At 32.2% G+C, this 18516-nt stretch overlaps 1 protein-coding gene across 1 annotated transcript in view; it reads right to left on the bottom strand.

Moving 5' to 3' along the window:
• Positions 1-17513, bottom strand: part of LOC140434947 (transmembrane reductase CYB561D2-like) — a 29285-nt gene extending 11772 nt beyond the window's left edge. Inside the window, exons 1-2 of the mRNA XM_072523589.1 lie at positions 17296-17513; positions 4815-5019 (exon numbers count right to left, since the gene is read on the bottom strand). Of these exons, the coding sequence (XP_072379690.1) occupies positions 4815-5019; positions 17296-17463 (373 nt within the window). The 5' untranslated portion in view covers positions 17464-17513. The remainder of the gene's footprint in view (positions 1-4814; positions 5020-17295) is intronic.
• Positions 17514-18516: the final 1003 nt, after the last annotated feature.

Genomic DNA, 18516 nt, shown 5'->3' with positions numbered 1-18516 from the left:
TTCTATGTTAATTAACGATGAGGATAACACCTATCGAATTTTCTTTTCCATCAAAAAGCAATCTTGCTGCTTATGGAAGAAGCAAGCACATTTTACATCTCAGTGTCCCAATAAAAATAATCAGACCCCTTCAAACAATACCCAAAATAATGTTCATCTACACTTTTAACAGGAAGTACACCAATCAGCTCCCCTTTCGACAATGTCTTCTACACAATCCTCTCTTATTGAGACTGAAACTACAGTACAACAATCAGCTCCTTTGTCGATAAACTCCTCTACACTGCAGCATACTCCGATAAGCTGCGACCTACCAAAATGCCTTCGTTGAACCGAAGCCACGAAGCAAAAAACTAAAAACTCTAGTAAAAGATCTTACCAAATGCACCAGTCAATTCTTCAAAGAAAACTTCAACAATGAATACTTAACACAGGAAGAACTTATTGACTTCTTTGCAAATGCCCATTGTTCTTCAGATCCTCTCAGTGTCGCCAGAACTTACTCAGAGGATATCGAAGGATTGATAGAGTTTCTAAAGAAAATACATTCTATGTTGAGTCCAAGATATCTTAAATCCCGTTGTTCTAGAATTAAAAACAAAATTACAGAACAAATTTTAAGTAATACTTTTACCGATGATCCTAGCGATTCCTCTGCGGAGATCTATTACCATACCCATTTAGAAGATCTTAAAATTCTTATAAATAAATTTCATCCATATATCCTATGTTTGCAAGAAACACATTTCTAAGGAAATTCGTGTCACAATCTGAAAAACGTCTTGTCCAGACTACGATTAGGACACACCAAGATCATACATGATTTCCTACTACAGAAGTAACCAAACCTTTGTGATACGCATGTGATAGTGATCTAACAATACCTCACTTATTAGTGGAGTGTCCTTTATATGCATTTGAAAGACAATATGAACAGTTACCTACGACAATAAAAGACATTCTAAGTGAACATAGTTACCGCAATCGTACCATACTTTTTTTTTTGTTTCCTCAGGACTAATTAACAAAATCTAATTGTATGCTTTATTTCTTTTTATATTTATGCTATCTGTAAAATCGACCATTACTAATAACCCTTGTGGTTGAAGCAGTTTCAAATAAAAAAAATCTAAAATTTAGTAGTTTTCTAAATTATACTAAAGGCGTACAAATATCACACAAAAATTAAACTAGAAAATATTCAAAATAAATCATACTATGAAGAAGACAAAGCCCACAATTCATGAGAAAAAACTAACAAAGACAAATTAGCAATTTTCTGAGACTCTAAAAACAAGTAACAGAAAATAAAATCGATCTATCAATATAAAAGCCTAGGACGACTAGTCACACTGTTTGTCCGGTTGGGCAACTACGCCACCTAGGTATTCTACCTCTTGTTCTTCACTTATTTTAGGCATTCAATGTTTTCATTATTATGCAAGACAAAATTCGAGGAAAGCGACATGTGGGAAGACGAAGAATATCGTGGCTTAAGAACTTAAAGGAATGGTTTGGATGCAGTAGTGCCGCACTATTTAGAGCGGCAGTCAACAGAGTCCGCATAACCATAATGATTTCCAACCTTCGATAGAAGATGGAACTTAATCTTGATAATTAAAAAAAAGTTTAAATGGAGATAATAAAAATGGGTTGTTACTTGGAGATTCTGATTATACAGTAAAGCCATTTTTACTAATAAAGGAGTCCACTAAACAATCCATGAAAAAAATTTCTATAACATTAAAACAAGTTACGTAACAGAACTTTTTATGTATGGAGGAGAAGGTTTAGGTTCTATTTTATCAAATGAAATTGGCTGTAAAGTTAAAAAAATTAAACCGTTCTAATCTATAGCAACATTTTATAATCTAGCGAGAGATCAAAATAAAGACAATTTTGAAGATGAACTGCTAAATAAAGTTTTTTTTAACTTTATGAAGTTGAAGATGTTTGAGCTAACCTTATATAACATTTTAGAGTTATGGAGAAACCTCAGAACAATGATTAATATACATGTGTTATTATTTTATTCGTTACTAAATTTTTCCTACATAATTTAATTTATTTGTGCCACCACAAATTGTATAATCAAAAGAGACATTAAACCGTTAGTGTAATGTCTTTTACAATTAATTAAATATTGGTGTGTTCCGAAATAAATTTTACGTTTATCGTGCAGATAAGTAACCGCAACATAATTTGACGTGAACAGACGGTTACATGTTATTCTATGAATAAATGTCTATTCTCCAGATAACTATCTGACAGATGGGAGAATATATATCTGGAAGTTTAAATCTTTTTGAAAGTTTATTGATACTAAATATTACTGCGAATTTGGTGATCGGTAAAAAGTATAATACAAAACTCAATTTTTCTGAACAAATAAATTGTAAAACTAGAATTACGCTTGCTTTTGTACGTAATTCGATTTCATAAGACGACTTAACGCAACAGTTCAGCGATTTTCCAAAATTACTTATTTGTTATGAAATTTGTACAACAGACTCAAATAACATTTTGTTTACATCCTAGCCTTAAATAGGATGAAATCAGAAGAAATTAAGTGGATTGACTGTAGATGACAATTGATTAGATCCCCCGTCGCATGGTAACGGGCAAATTCATTAGTAAAGGTATAAAAGACATCAAGAATAAGAGAGCCCAGGGCCCGAAAGTATCTCACTTTAACTCATAAAACACGGATCAAAAAAACGATATAGAATGATCGGATGTGATATTCCAGAAAAATAGAACAAATGATCCGAGCCATAAATTGAGATCTGATCCTAAAGAAATAGACAAAAGTATTTATAATATCAATATTCAAAAAAGGATAAAACTACAAGAAAACTATCGAAGAATACGCTTAATATCACCGATAGAAAGACTGAAAGAAAAAAATCAAACAAGCGGAAAATGCGGAAACTTGGTGAAGACTATGTCGGATTTACAAGGAAACCTTAACTGTCTATTTTATTCTTATTTTACATTTTACTCTAGTATGGAGTATTGAGAAATCGATTTCACGAAGGGATTTTTGCCAAGACAAATTGACATGACGTAGATACAAATTATAAATCCCCATGCCAGTGCATTTCGGTGCATTGGTTGTCTATTTTGTTTTCCAAATTTTTGAAAACACAGATTTGGGCTTAATCCTGGATTCGATTTACGATTTATGTTCTCATCTAAAATAATTTTTAAACTATTGTATTGTTTTATTTATATTAAAACGTACTCATCTGTATCTGTAGAGTAGAGAGGGCAAGTTAAGTTTCACAGCACTTAGGCCACAATTAACCCACTGTGCATCCTCCCAGGGAGCTGTCATCCTTAGCTCATTGTCCATCCTGCCATTTCTAGGAAGGTGGACAAGTCACCAGGAGACATCTCTCTTATGTGGGCAGGTGTGGGCCAGGGCTACATCAAGGTTTGCACCAGCTGAGCGTAGTCGCATCATTGTCACTAGCGCCACCTCTTTGACATATATATCTAGAGGCGTGATGCCAATGATCAACTCCATTGCAGCAGTTGGTGTTGTTTTCATGGCACCTGTTATATTTATACAAGCCATCCGCTGAATATGGTTTAGTTTGTTAATCGCTGTTGCCTGTAGCACTTTTGATACCCAAGCAATAGCTCCGTAAGTTAGCATTGGCCTAATGACAGCGGTGTAGACCCAGGCGATCACCCTGGGCGTGAGGCCCCAGGTGCGTCCGACTGTTCGTCGACACTGCTCATAGGCAATATATGCTCTTTTAGCTCTACCATCTAAGTGTGAGTTCCATGTTAACTTCCTGTCAAGGGTAATACCAAGGTACTTCACCTTGTCAGAAAAATTTAGACTGTAGTTTAGAATCCTTGGGGGTATTAAGCCCGTGATTCTTCTTTTCCTGGTAAAGAGGACCATCTCTGTTTTCTTAGGATTTATAGATAGTGAATGTTCCTTGCACCATGTTTTTATTAGTCGGAGAGCAACTTGTGATCTCTCACATAGTGTGTTCTCAAACTTACCGCTTTGCAGGACAGCAATATCGTCTGCATAGGCTATTGTGTAGAAACCGTTGCTGCTGAGTTGGTCAACCAGGGTATCTAGAACTATGTTCCAGAGTAGTGGTGATAGCACCCCTCCCTGTGGACACCCCTTCGTAACCATGCCTCTAACAGAAACGTCTTCTACATTTATGCTTATTGCTCTATTAGAGAGCATACTGAATATCCATTCGCTTATGACCGGGGGAACATTCCTGACGTTGAGCTGTTGGGTGATAGTTGGGAATGTGGTTTTATCAAACGCTCCCTCAATGTCTATGAATATACCTAGGGTGGATTCTTTATTATCCAGCGATCTTTCAATTCTTCCCACTACATGATGCAGTGCAGAATCGGTAGATCTTCCCGAAGTATATGCATGTTGATTTGGGTGAAGTGGGTTATGAACCAGAACTTCATCCCTTATGTACCTCTCCTATAGCCTTTCCATCGTTTTCAATAGAAAGGATGTTAGACTAATTGGTCGGAAAGCCTTTGGTAGGGTGTAGTCCATCCTACCTGGTTTTGGTATGAAGACCACACGTACCTCTCTCCACTTCCTAGGAATATATCTCAGAACCAAAGAGGCTCTGAATATTTCCACGAGGTGCGGCAGAAGGATATCCAGTCCCCACCGTAGTAGGGCTGGATATATGCCGTCAGGCCCTGGTGATTTGAAAAACGTACCCATATTCCTAGTATTGATAAATTCAAGATAACAACAAAAAACTAACACGTATAAATAGTTATAAAAATAAAAAAATATTGCTTCTTACCTAATTTAGCATGCAGTGTGTGAAAATGTGGGGAGGAACTTTGATTTTTTGCATTAATTTCTATAATTATACCAACGGAAGCACATATAACACTGACTGTTAATAAGGCGCCATGAACCCATCCTTTTATACTTCTGTTTGCTTCCAGTGACCAAACGTTTGATTCAGTAAATAATATAAAACCTTCTGCCATTAATGGAATGTACTAAAAGAAAATGGGTTTGCTATATAGTAAAATAATTGAGATCCAAAAAAAATTTAATAAATATAAAATATACACTTTAAAGTGTATTAAGTTAAAAGGTTTTCAATATATATTTAAAACTAGATAAAATATCCTTAATGTTACTTACATATTAGGTGAGGAAACGAAGCACTAAACCTACCAATTTTCCGCAGCAAGATGAATTGCTGTGCACATTTTTGCCTTCAATTCGGGAAATTGTCAGAAAAGTTTGTGAACAAAATTCATGCGGTAAAATGAACATTGCATTTTGTGCATAAGAAAAATGCATTTTCAAAGTACACAGAAAATTAAAAATTTGCAACTAAAAAAATATCGACAGGAATGAGTTTAATTTTGTTATTCGGGGGATTTCGAGATCGCTAAACACGAATATCGACACGCTAATCGTCGTTATCATATTCGTATTCAGCGACCTCGAAAATCCAAGAGTAACAAAATTGAACTCATTTCTGTCGATATTTTCTGTGTTGCAAATTTTTCATTTTCTATGTACTTTGGAAATGCATCTTCCATATGCACAAAATGCAATTTTTATTTTACTACAATGAATTTTGTTCACAAACTTGGCACTTACCCGAATAGAATGCAAAAAAAAGCGCAGCGATTTATCTTACTGCGGAAAATTGGTAGGTTTAGAATTGTTTAGTGCTTAATTTCCTCGCCTATATATTGAAATTTGTGGTATATAAGTTCATAAATATTGTTAATAAAACTTATATCATCAAAAAAATTGGGAGTAAAAATAGGAAATAGGAAAAATAGGAAATTCCAGAAACGGAAAAATAAGTATACTGTGGAATGAGCTTTTTAGTAAATAATAAATATTCGGCTTCATTCCCAGCAGTGAACATAAAATATAAAATCCACAAGGAATCTACGTTCCTGTATTTGGCTGTATAGCATATATTAAAAAATTAATTAAAATCCTTTGTAAAAGGTATATATTTAAAAACCCAAACGGGCTGTGTTAGACAAAACGTTTTCGGAATTCATCATTCCATCATCGGTGTCTAGGAGTACATGAATGTAGCCACTAAATTTATGGGTAAAAACCCGTTAACAAATAATTAGTTACATTTGTTCGACATTATATCTTATAAATAATTAGGATGTTAAAGTTACCGTTGGATTAGGTAACATGGCGACATATGACTCCACGTTGAAGTTGCAAGTCCTGAGACGGTGTGTCTACGAGGACTTTATAGAAGCAACTAAGTTGCTTCCATAAAGTGGGGACAAGAGGTTTGTTGTATTCTATAGCTTTTTCAATGAGTGTCTTTACTGTATGGAGGTAATCATTGGTAACATAATTTGAACGGGATTCTGCCTGCTATCTCTCGGTTGGTGGATAGTGAATATCTAATTTTTTCTCTAATTTTGATGTCACTAACCTAGTGAAGAGCTTGTATATGTGGCTCAACAGGCTAATAAGTCTATAATTTTCTGGGTCCCTTCTTTAGGCAACTCTCTTTGCTGTAAGCATATATTAAACAGTTTCCTTAATTTATCCAGTTGCATATCTCCTCCATTTACGATAGCTTCTATTACTATTCCATCCGCTTCTGGGAGTTTGTTATTTTTCATTTTTCTTAACGCTTATCGAATCTCATCTACCTTTATTTCTGGCATTAGTTCGGAACCTTGATTCACGATCTTCTTTGAAATAGCTTTTTGTATTCCTGTTTGATCTTCTCGTCTACTTCCATATAATTCCTCGTAAAACTCTTCGATGACCTGTATTAACTCGTCTCTACGTGATATTATTTTATTTTACTTGTTTCTTAATTTATGAATTTCTCATTTTCCATTCGATAGCTTTCTACGTAGAACTTTTAGGCTGTTATTTTCCTGTATAGTGCGTTTAATATTATAGGTTAGAAATTTCCTTAAGTCTCTCCAGATTACCTTCGAAACAATTTTATTCATTTCTCTTAGAATGTGGCTGCCTGCATTCTTATGGCTTCTTATTTTTCTTCTTTGGTCCAGCAGCGTTTCAGTATATGGACTTAATAATAATATATATAATATTATATATATTTTCTAAAGTCTTAACGCCAGCGTTTCATATATACGTTTCATACTTATTTTATGATTAATAAACAACGATGAATGTACATTATGAAAATATTTAATTATAATTTACTTATAAATTAATGTTGTCTTATACAGTCTTATACTAGTGTGGTTTTACAACAGCTTTACCGTAGATTTGCCAAACAGAGTTATCTAAAACCAAATATATTTTAGAGGTATGCACGAATGATATATACCATTCAAAAAAAATGTTATACTTCAAATCTATGCCCGACTGCAGACATTAAATATGACGATGAAGTATATGATCAAATCCTTACAGAAGCTTAATAAATCATTGGAAATGTGGATTCATAGAAGAATGCTGAAGATACCTTGGACAGCAAGAAAAACTACTAAGGATATACTAAGAGGGTCAGCAAAGATAGAGAATAAAGCCTGTTAAAAAACGGAGAATATCTTATCTGAGACATAGTGGAAGAAAATCGATATATTTACTCCAACTATCCAACTATACTACAACTTATCCTTACACGCAAAATAGAAGGCTGTAGAGGCGTAGGAATAAAACAGGGTGTGTAGGACTCAGATATGTAATGTAGGACAATTATTATTTCATGTGGCAGAACATCGAGAAAGGTGATCGCCAACGTCGAATAATTCTGAAATTGCACGTTAAGAAGAACGACATGAATAATATTTAAGTACATCAAAATTTATACCTTTTATACCGATTTCAAGTAGGCATTCCATATGATAGAGCAGATAGACAACATATGCTGCATCAATTAATCCAACTAGCCATAAAAAAAGTTAATTTAACTTATAGACATGATCAGTTTCGTTTAATAGGTACTGATAATGAAGTCAAAAAAGCGATCCTTAGTCAAAAGAACTTTTTAATCTAACTTTAAAACCAATTATCAGACAATTAGGTTTTACCGGCATAAATAGTAATTTTGCTTAAATATGCGTATATGTAGACGTTGAGCGATAAAACTATATTGTTGATATAAATGATAAAACTATTATAGTTGAAACAATAGGTTTGCCATTAACGAAGTGAAAATGAATTATATCAGAATATCAGATGGATGCAAAATTCTAAGAGTAGAAAACAACAACTACGTACAAAGCTTAAGCGTCCCCTACCTATATTAAATAATAATCACAAGGAAAGTCACAAGGAAAAAGAACAAAAAAGGTTGTCAAAAATAGATATATGATGTTGAGGAGATCTAAACTTCATAATATTAGAAAATAGAGAACCAAAGTAGTTTAACACAATGCGGAGAATATTGTTAATCAGTCCCAAAACTCACAAAGAACTGTAGCGTCAAGAGAAGAAGAAGAAGACGTATACACTTATTTAAGTTTTATCATACCAATTATTAATTAACGTGATGGTGTACTCCTAAACACTCAATTTTTACAGATAATTTAACAATTAAACAAATAATTCGTCATGGACGTACTTGAAATACTTAAAAAAAATCACAAATTTTCAAGTATGTAATAAAAAATACTAGAAGTATGTGATTTAAATAAATATGTATATAATGGCTGACAAAAAAACCCAGAATGGTTAGACCAATAAGATGAAATTTTCCGTCGTCATCGTTCGCCTTATGTATTATATAAAGTGCCAATTACCGATATGTATTAAGACTAAAGTAATTATGTCCATGCACCTTTTACTAAACAATTAATATAATTTCTTCTTCTTCTTCCTCTTTATAAGCAATTCTGCTTGTTTATTGGCGGATTACTACCTCTATAGAAGGTTATCACTCCATCTTTTGCGCGGTCGTCCGATACTTCTTCTGCCGATTGGTGTCATCTCTTGCTATTTTCACGTCACGGGTCTCCTCCATTCTGCTTATGTGGTGATTCCGATCTCTTAGCTCTACTCATTTCCTGTAATTCTTCTCAGTACTCTCATCTCTGCCGTTTTCAGTAGCCTTTGTGCTGTGGCTGTGTCGGGTCTTGTTTCTGAGGCATATGTCATAATTGGTCTTACACTGGCTTTATAAATTCTTGGCTTCATCTCAGTCTTAATGTGTCTGTTTTCCCATATAGTGTAATGAGTCTAGTCCCAGCCTATTTGCTTTTTGTACTTGATCTTTCACTTCTTTGTTCAGGTCTCAATAGCTAGACAGCGTAATTCTCAGGTATTTTATTTCCATTACTTGCTTAATACTATTGTTTTAGTTTTCTGGGATGAGATTGTCATAATAAATTCTTTTGCTCTTATGTTAAATCTGTGGACCAGTCTTTGCAGACTATTTTCCTCTTGGGCTATCAATATTGCGTCGTCTGCGTAACAGAGTATTTTTATTTCTTTGTTTCCTATTCTGTGTCCTCTTTCTTTGTTAACGCTTTTGATGATTTCATCCATGATCACATTCAAGAGCATGAGGCTCAATGAATCCCCTTGTCTTATTCCGCTGACTATTTCTATAGGTTATGTAAGTTGTCCATCTATTCTGACTTCCATTTTGATGTTTTGGTAGATGTTTTCGATAGTTTTTATAATATTTAGGGAAACTTATCTATTATACAGAAGATGGATTACATCTTTGTGTCTTACTCTGTCAAATGCTTTCTTTAGGTCAATCAGGCACAGAAATGCTGGTCTATTATACTCTAGTGATTTTTCAGTAATTTGATTTATAACGAATATTGCATTTGAACACGATCTTCCACTAAGAAAACCCTGTTGTTCATATGCCAAACTTATCCTCTGATTTATTAGCACTTTAGTAAAATTTTAGTTGTAAGTTTTAGTAGTACTTAACAAGTTTATACCTCTGTAGTTTTCTAGCTGTTTTTCATCACCTTGTGTGTTTTGTAATTTTATTAATAAATGTTGTTAATTGTTATGTCATTGCTGCTCCACAATATTTCATTACTTCATTTGGTATCCCGTCTTTACCTGCTGCTTTTCTGTTCTTCATGTTTTCAAGTATTTTCCGAACTTCCGAACTAAAATTATTTAGATGAACTAAATGATCCTAAGAAAAAATTTATATTCGTAGTTATGGACCTGGATAGTTTCCCTTCTGAAACTAAAATTGTATTCTTCCTTAGGAGTCTTAAGAGTTTCAAAAAGCATCGTCCGCTACCAGAAAAAAGCTGGATTTAAAATGTATACTAGATGAATACGCGCTAATTTAAATAATCTTCCTTACTGGACTTCCACCAGTTAAGAGACATCTGCATAGAAAGGAGTTGTTTTATGGAGACTTAAACAGGAGATTCTGTAGCAGAAAACTTGAAACAGTCAACCGTACCTTGCATGAGTACGAGGCAGTAGATTACAGGCAGTAAACACTTTTTGGAGAGTACCAACTAACTCACAAAACATATGTTACCCATCGACTGTACATGTATGTTGACATTCTTCCAGTTAACCTTCAAGACCAGGCAATTGACCTAAAATGTGATTCACAAGCGAAAGCAGATTTTGCAAAAATGGACTTGGAAGAATTTTGGTTAACCTACTTTCCTTTTTACCCAGAAGTGGCTTTAGTATCTGCGAAGTTATTAAACCAGTTTTCATCCACATATCTTTGCGAATCTGGTTTTTCTGGATTGGCGTATATAAAATCAAAATACCGTTCAAGGCTGGATGTTGAAAGTGATTTGAGGTGTGCTCTGACACAGTTTCAACCGAATATCGAAAAACTTGTCAAGAACAGACAATGCCAACCCTCTCATTGAAAGTGCAAAAACACTCATTCAACTGTATATGCGTATTTAATTTTTTGATTATTCTTTTTCTCAAATAAATAAACAATGTTAAGTTTAATGAGACATCAAATAAACTTTCGTATTTAAATATACCTGGATTTTTATTTTGCATATCAGCTTTTGCTAACGTAGAGTTAACATCGTCAGTTTCACATTTTCACTGTTCTAACTTAAACAACCAATTACTGACTGGAGGGGAGGCGTGAGCTATCTTCAGTGTTCAAAGGGGGCGCCAGTGCTAAAAAGTTGAGAACCGCTGGTTTACCTTACAGAAAATATGCAGCTTGTTAAGATATAAGTGAAGAAATATCTTAGCTTATGAACCATACATATTATAATACCAAACGTTCAGTTTTAAGTAAGAAAAAAGAGAACCAAGTTAGTGTTGTAGAAGATATACAATTTCTTAAGAACAGTGTTATAGAAAACTTAAGTGCACGTAACAGAAAAACGTTCCAACATGGAGGACAAACAGAATTTCAGAATAACCCCTCATCTATCACGCCTTATCACTAGTAAAGTGATATTAACTTCAATAAGCACACTTGTGATCTAACACAAGATGCCATCACTACTAAACATAAGTTCAATTGTGAAAAGGTTAAAATTCTTTGCAATGAAAGAAATTTCACTAAAAGACAGTTTTTGTAAATGTGTTATATACTTAAATATACAAATGCTCTTGACAAAAGAACGGACATTAATAACTTGAGTCAAATTTATCACACCTTAATCTTACAGAATTAAATTATACTTCATCTGATTATACTGATTCATCTTAAAGTTTTGATTAGCTAACTTACATAAATAAATTACATACATTTTTGATTTTTTAAAAAATAATAATAAATATAATAGATAAATAAATAACTTAATATTAAATATAATAAATAATACTTTTTAATTCTATTTACATAGTCCTTAATGTGATGAGTTTAGTGAACCACAGATCAATCACTATGATTTATTCCTTTAAATAGGTAGTGCTCTATTTAAGCAGTGCGTGTATCCTCCCAGGTTAATGCAAAGTTGAGATCCACATTAATGATAGAGGTGTATATGAAATATTGCTTACTTCATTGGTGTCGACTTACACTAACTTTGGCAACACCTGGTTTGTTAACGCTATTGAAATTATCGCTCTATTAGTTATTGCTTTATCAAAACTTACTTTTCTTTTCGGATTTACTCATAAGTTGTTAATACACGTTTTTAAACAATATACATGTTGGAATGTCTCTTCCTATTTAACCTTTGAAGTGTTCGCATTGGCGCCTCGTTGGTAATATTACATTTTCATTTACTTAGTTGCAAACATTTTATCAAATGTCTATTATTAAATAATATCAATGCTATTTTGGAATTCTGTTTGTCCCCCATGATGGAAAGTTGTTCTGTTACACTTAAGTTTTTTTTTAACAGTATTCTTGTAACATTTTATATCTTTTACAAAGCTGACTTAGTTTCGTTTTTCACTCCAGAAGATATATGGAACCTTCTTGTCTCTAAAGCTATGATAAATACTACAGTGCAGTATAAAAATATAAAGATTGCAGAAATTCAAACAAGGTTTGCTGTAGAGGCACCAACAGATTTGAAAGATACGGATAGTACTGAAGTACGAGCTTTGATGGGCCTACTAATATATACCGCGATCTATAAATCTAATGATGAAGATATTGACGTCATGTTTACTGCAGATGGAACCGGAAGAGAGATTTTTAGGACTGTTAGGAGCGGAAAAAGATTTAGTGCTTTGATAAATTGATTGATATTTAATGATGCCACATCTAGGAAAGAAAGACTGAAAGAAACACTTTTTGAAATGTTTTTTGAACATTTTTAAGTATTTACCATTGGGAACAGTGCATGCATAGATGATTATGTTAATTGGGTTTACGGGCCAATGCAAGTTCCGGATGTAAATACCAAATAAGGCACGAAAATTTGGTATAAAACTGATGTTGATAACTGATGCTAAGACTCAATTTACCTATAATGGCTATATATATACCAGAAAAGTTTTGGATGAAATTGGTCTTTCAAATTCAGAAAACAAAAATTTACCAAACCCACACAATCGGTAATTCGTCTATCAAAACTTCTATTTGACAGTAATAGGAACATTACTGCAGGTAATTGGTTTTCTTCTCTTCAGCTAGTAAAAAAGTTACATTCCATAGGCTTTACCTATGTCGGACTCATGAGAAAATCAAAAAAGGAAATACCTCCAGAATTTAAAGCAAACAAACAATAATAAGTTGGTTCTGCATTATATTGATTTTCAAAACATGAAACGCTAGTTTCATATATTCCTAAGAGAAACAAGGCTGTTTTCCTCTATGCATTACTGTCGAGCTACGGATGTTGAGAGTAACAAACCTAAAATAATATCATTCTTTAATTCAACAAAAGGAGGCGTTGATGCAGTAGATGAGAAATGCACTATTTACAGCTTATGTTTTATCAAATATGACATAAGTTGTGTCAATGCGTTTGTCATGTATAATTGTTTCAAAAATAATGAAAATACACCCCGAAACAAATTCATGAAGGCACTAGCCAAAAGCCTGACAGAACCTTTTCTGAGGAAACGATTTGAAAATCCTAGAATTAGCTTAGATATAAAAAATTCGATAAGGAGAATACTTGCACTCGAAGAACAAGTGAAATTCCACCCGAAGAAAAATCAGAAGAAACTTCATAGAAAGACATTTTACGTATGCGATGATTGTAAAAACCCTATATGTTTATCATGTAGTAAGAAAATATGCACAAAATGTGCTTCAAAATATTTCGACAATCTACCCAGATTAAAAAAATGCTTCTAGCTGCAATGGAAGCCGACATAATGTAAATTTTTCCTACGTATTTCAATTTGAAGTTCCGATCTCGAAAAAAAAACGGAGCTGAAACAGGTTTTTCCCTCCACTTTCCTATGTCGATCTTTCGAAAGTACCTTCGTTTAGAAGGACTGTAAGTTTCGAAAAATTGGATGAATTTTATAACTATGTTTTAATATAAAGTTTAGATTTTTATTCAAATTTGTGCAAATGTTATTGCTTAATGTTTATAAACAACGGAGATGATTTTTTTTTAAATAGTCCCTAACTTCGTTCCTATTGGTCATAGGACTATATTTTATCAGCTATCCAGTTGTTTTACGTACAAGTCTATGGCTTGAAAAATATAGAAGTTATTACAATTGTTTTTAAGTAAAATACATACCCCTTTTTCAAACGTTTATTTTGTAAATAATTTCGATAAAAACGCAATATGCATTGAACTTCTGAGATAGTTTAAGTCTTAAAGAATCCTATGAAATTTGCTAAATGTGTCTAATATCATTAATAGAGCAAGGTCAATAGTTTAAATATTTAGCCTCAAGAATTAATAAATTAAATAACTTTTAAACTATTTGACCGATCGAGGGAAATTTCGCACAAATTTAAAAGACGCTAATCCCTCGATGTTCAAATGTATTAATAACATTTTATTTTGTTAATAAAAAAAATTAATAAAATTTATAAATTAGTGCAAAAAAACTGCTATTTTGCAAATTACTCCGTAAATTATTTATCAATTTTAATTTAAAAAAGGGGAAAATAAAGATATTTTTGATAAATAATGATATAAATATTGTTTATGTAAAATATAAGGAAAAAAACGTATAGACAAAAAATCAAATTGTGACCATAAATTGTTGTTTAAAAAAAAAACGCAAGATAAAAATACGAGTACTTATTTATCTGCATATTCGTCATCTAGTAACCCCCACCTATACCCTAAAAGCCTCAGGAATCTGCGAAAAATTTTTCGACTTTTTTTTAACCAGACTGGGCTATATGTACTATTGTAAAATAAAGGTATTTTAATAACTTTTTTTATATAATACTTTATGCCTGAGCGAATAAAGTTCATCGAGTTGTAACTTATTTCAGTGAAATTTTTTCAAATTCCTAAATCTTTTTTTTTTATTTTTTAAAAAGGAGTTCGTAAGACTCTGATGCTACATCACGCTCAATGTAGCACCTCACCTTCACTTTGTTCTTTTATCTAGCTTTCGCAAAATTTATTCCCTTCTTTAGGATATGCTAAAATATGGTTCTGATTATTTTATTAGTAAATACAGTGAAAGTATTGAAAGGGTACACCGATTTAAATATCTGGGATATACAGTAAATGATAAGTGGGACCCAGACGTAGAGATTAAGATCCGAATTGAAATAGCAAGATCCAAATTCATCAAAATGAGAAAGCTCTTAAACAACCGCCACCTAAGCGTTAACATCCGATGGCGCGCCAAGAAATGCTACGTACTCTCTACGCTACTTTACGGAGTTGAAACGTACGCAACTTTAAAGAAGTTAGCTGCTCTAGAAATGTGGCTGTATCGACGCATACTGAGAATACCTTGGACAGACAGAGTGACCAACACAGAGGTATTAAGACGAATGGGTAAAAAGGTGGAATTGTTAACAACTGTTAAAAGGAGGAAAGCGTCATACCTGGACCATGTGTTCCGTAATGATAAGTACAGTCTGCTACAGCTTAGAAGAGGTTTGGGCAGAAAGAAGAAATCCTGGCTGAGAAACTTGAGAGAATGGTTTCAAATACCAGAAGCTGCGAACATAATACATGCGAAACAAAACAGAGAAACCTATCGTTTGATGGTCGCCAACCTTCGGTAGAAGACGGCACATAAAGAAGAAGAATTACAATAAAATAAGAATTAAAAAACTTTGTATGAAACTAGCACAAAAAGGTACAACATGAGATTAATCCATTAAATTTTTAAATTCACAAAACATTAAACTTAACTTATTTAAAGTATATGTTGTAATTACAATATTTTAATTTTATTAAATTTTTTAGGAATCATGATAATAATTATAATTTTGATGTTTCATTTATGTCAGAAAGACACTCGTTTCTGTTTATTATATTTTTTGTTGTTGATAACTAGTTTTCGATTGCTATATGGTTGCGTATAAAGAGGCGCCAAATATGAATATTTAAATTTTTTTGAAATTAGTCCGGAAATATTTAAAAGACACAAAATTAAAAGATTTCACAAATAAAAACTGAAATTTGTTTTTTTTTTTTTAGAATAATCTAAAAGTTTTTTAAATTTTTAAATGTGTTTGTACACCTTTTTTGTAATGAAGTTAAAATTGTTTTACAGTGTACTCCTGATGAAGCTATCAAATAAATAGCAAAATATTGAGTTTCTTAGAAAAAACAAAGATTTTTATTAGAGACCACTTTACCTGATAATTCCTATGTATTTAAAAATTATTTTTTGGTCGAAATTATCACTTGTAATATATATATATATATATATATATATATATATATATATATATATATATATATATATATATATATATATATATATATATATATATATATATATATATATATATATATCTTTAAGGAATATGACCGTTTAGTTTAATATAAAAAAAAGTGCACTCGTAAGTGAATGGGATATTTTCGGTCAATTTGGAGATAAAAAAGACAAGAGTTGTGCTACTTTATCTATTTATTGAAGACGTTTCGCCCACTGTTCAATGGGGATCATGCATCATCAGTTCATCTAAAAGAGTGTTATTAGCGATACATCTAATATGAAAAACAATTAAGTAAATGATCTTACCTTTAAAAGATCTGTAGCATTAAAATGTTATTATTATGAAAAAACATCAAAAATTAATCTACTAAATAAATCAATAAATAGATAAAGTAGCACAACTCTTGTCTTTTTTATCTCCAAATTGACCGAAAATATCCCATTCACTTACGAGTGCACTTTTTTTTATATTGATATATATATATATATATATATATATATATATATATATATATATATATATATATATATATATGAAGACTATCATAAAACACGCTAGGACACTGGTTGTGTTGGGTAGTTAAGAAAAAAGAAAAAATTGAAAATATGTTGCAGATATCAGAATGTTTAGATAAAGGAGTTAAGTTAATTAAAGGAGTTTAGACAAAGGATAACATAAGGAATTAAGTTTTTATAGGAAGTGTCACCCAAATTATTGCCAAAATAAGAGAGCATATATTAAGACTGTTAGGCTAAATTCAAGACGATAATTACTCAGTACATAATCGGTGTGTCTCAAATTGAGTGGAAAATAAAGATTAACGATGATCTGTTGGGAGATATTTAGGAAATTCATAGTTTCATAGTTATGAATGAGAATAATATTAAAAAGTGATCGTGCATAGGAATAAAGATAAAAATAATGATAACTAAAAATATGAAAAGGTCAAACTACTTCGAATAATATCAGGATTGTTTTAAGATACAATTCAACAAAAAGAGCTCGATTATAAGTGTTAAATATTATTGTCGATCTACTACTTAAAAATAAAACTAAAAAGAATTGAAGTTTTAAATTAGTAATTCTTACTTACAGCTCCAGAAGCTAAGAAATTATGTAGAAATCTAGCAGAAGTAAGGTCATGGCTTTTAAAAAATATATAAAATATAAATCCACAAGTAACGGCCAAAACCTGATGAAATATGGTATTTGACAACCAGTAGAATCTCTGTTGAATTCTGACTTCTGATTTTTCAGTCATTTTGATTCAGTAAAACCAAACTCAAGAACGTAGTCTTCAGTGCCACAATACTATTTTGTGTAAGCTGCTAATTTAGCTTTTATATAAATTTGATATCGAAATCAGTTTTAAAGTACATTTTAACTTTAATCTAAATCCGATTAGGATCTATATTGTAGACTACTTTATCTGTACGTTCATAAGTATTTTACACTTATGGAAGCCTACAATGCAAATATACAAATTTTTTTCTTTGATCTTAAAAATTCGGTAAGTTTTTATTACCCAGCCAATTACTTCCTATATAAATAAGTGGGAAAGATAAAAACTCATTGCATTGGAGGGAATAAATTTTTATGCAAAAATAATTCTTGTCACTTTATCCCCGTATTGAGCGTTTCTGCCCACTAATAATTTTTGAATAGGAGAAGGGGTCAAATTATCCATAATTCGGAAATGGTTTTCAATATTTACACATATTACATACAACATATTTTTCTTTCTTCTTGTATGTAAGCTTTAAAGCCTGTTTCTTCTTCAATATTAACCAAATAAATTGTTTAAATTATCGCACCATCTTTTTCTTTTTCTGTCAATACTTCTTCGTCTATTTGGTGACTTATTTCGTGCTATTCGTACTATCATATCCTCCGCCATTCTACTAATGTGTTCGTTCAACTACTGTTTCTGTTTTGTCACCCATCCATAAAAGAACGTTCTGACGAAACGTGGAGTGGCATTCTTCATAGAATGCCACTCCACTCCTCCTTCCTAGTTTAAGGAAGACAATAAGACAAAAAAAAAAGATAAAGACGGAAACCAACACAACGTGGAATACCGTGTTTCTTCTCAATATTTGTGGTTTACGATCCCTTGTATAGGACAAAACTGTGTATTTATGGCCCGCGCGTTATGTTTGTCGGTAAATATGCACAGTTCAAAGACAATCGGAAGCTAATGCACCGCATATCCAACCTTTTACTATGAAGTGCTCTAACGAAGTTATGTTGGAATTTTTATCATTGTATAAATTACTCAACTTAGTAAAATTTTTACGTGTGATACTGATGGACA

The sequence above is a fragment of the Diabrotica undecimpunctata genome, chromosome 2 (genome assembly GCF_040954645.1).
Source record: "Diabrotica undecimpunctata isolate CICGRU chromosome 2, icDiaUnde3, whole genome shotgun sequence".
NCBI classification, from domain to species: domain Eukaryota; kingdom Metazoa; phylum Arthropoda; class Insecta; order Coleoptera; family Chrysomelidae; genus Diabrotica; species Diabrotica undecimpunctata.
The sequence above is the reverse complement of the archived record's forward strand: the minus strand, read 5'-3'. Positions and strand labels throughout refer to the sequence as shown.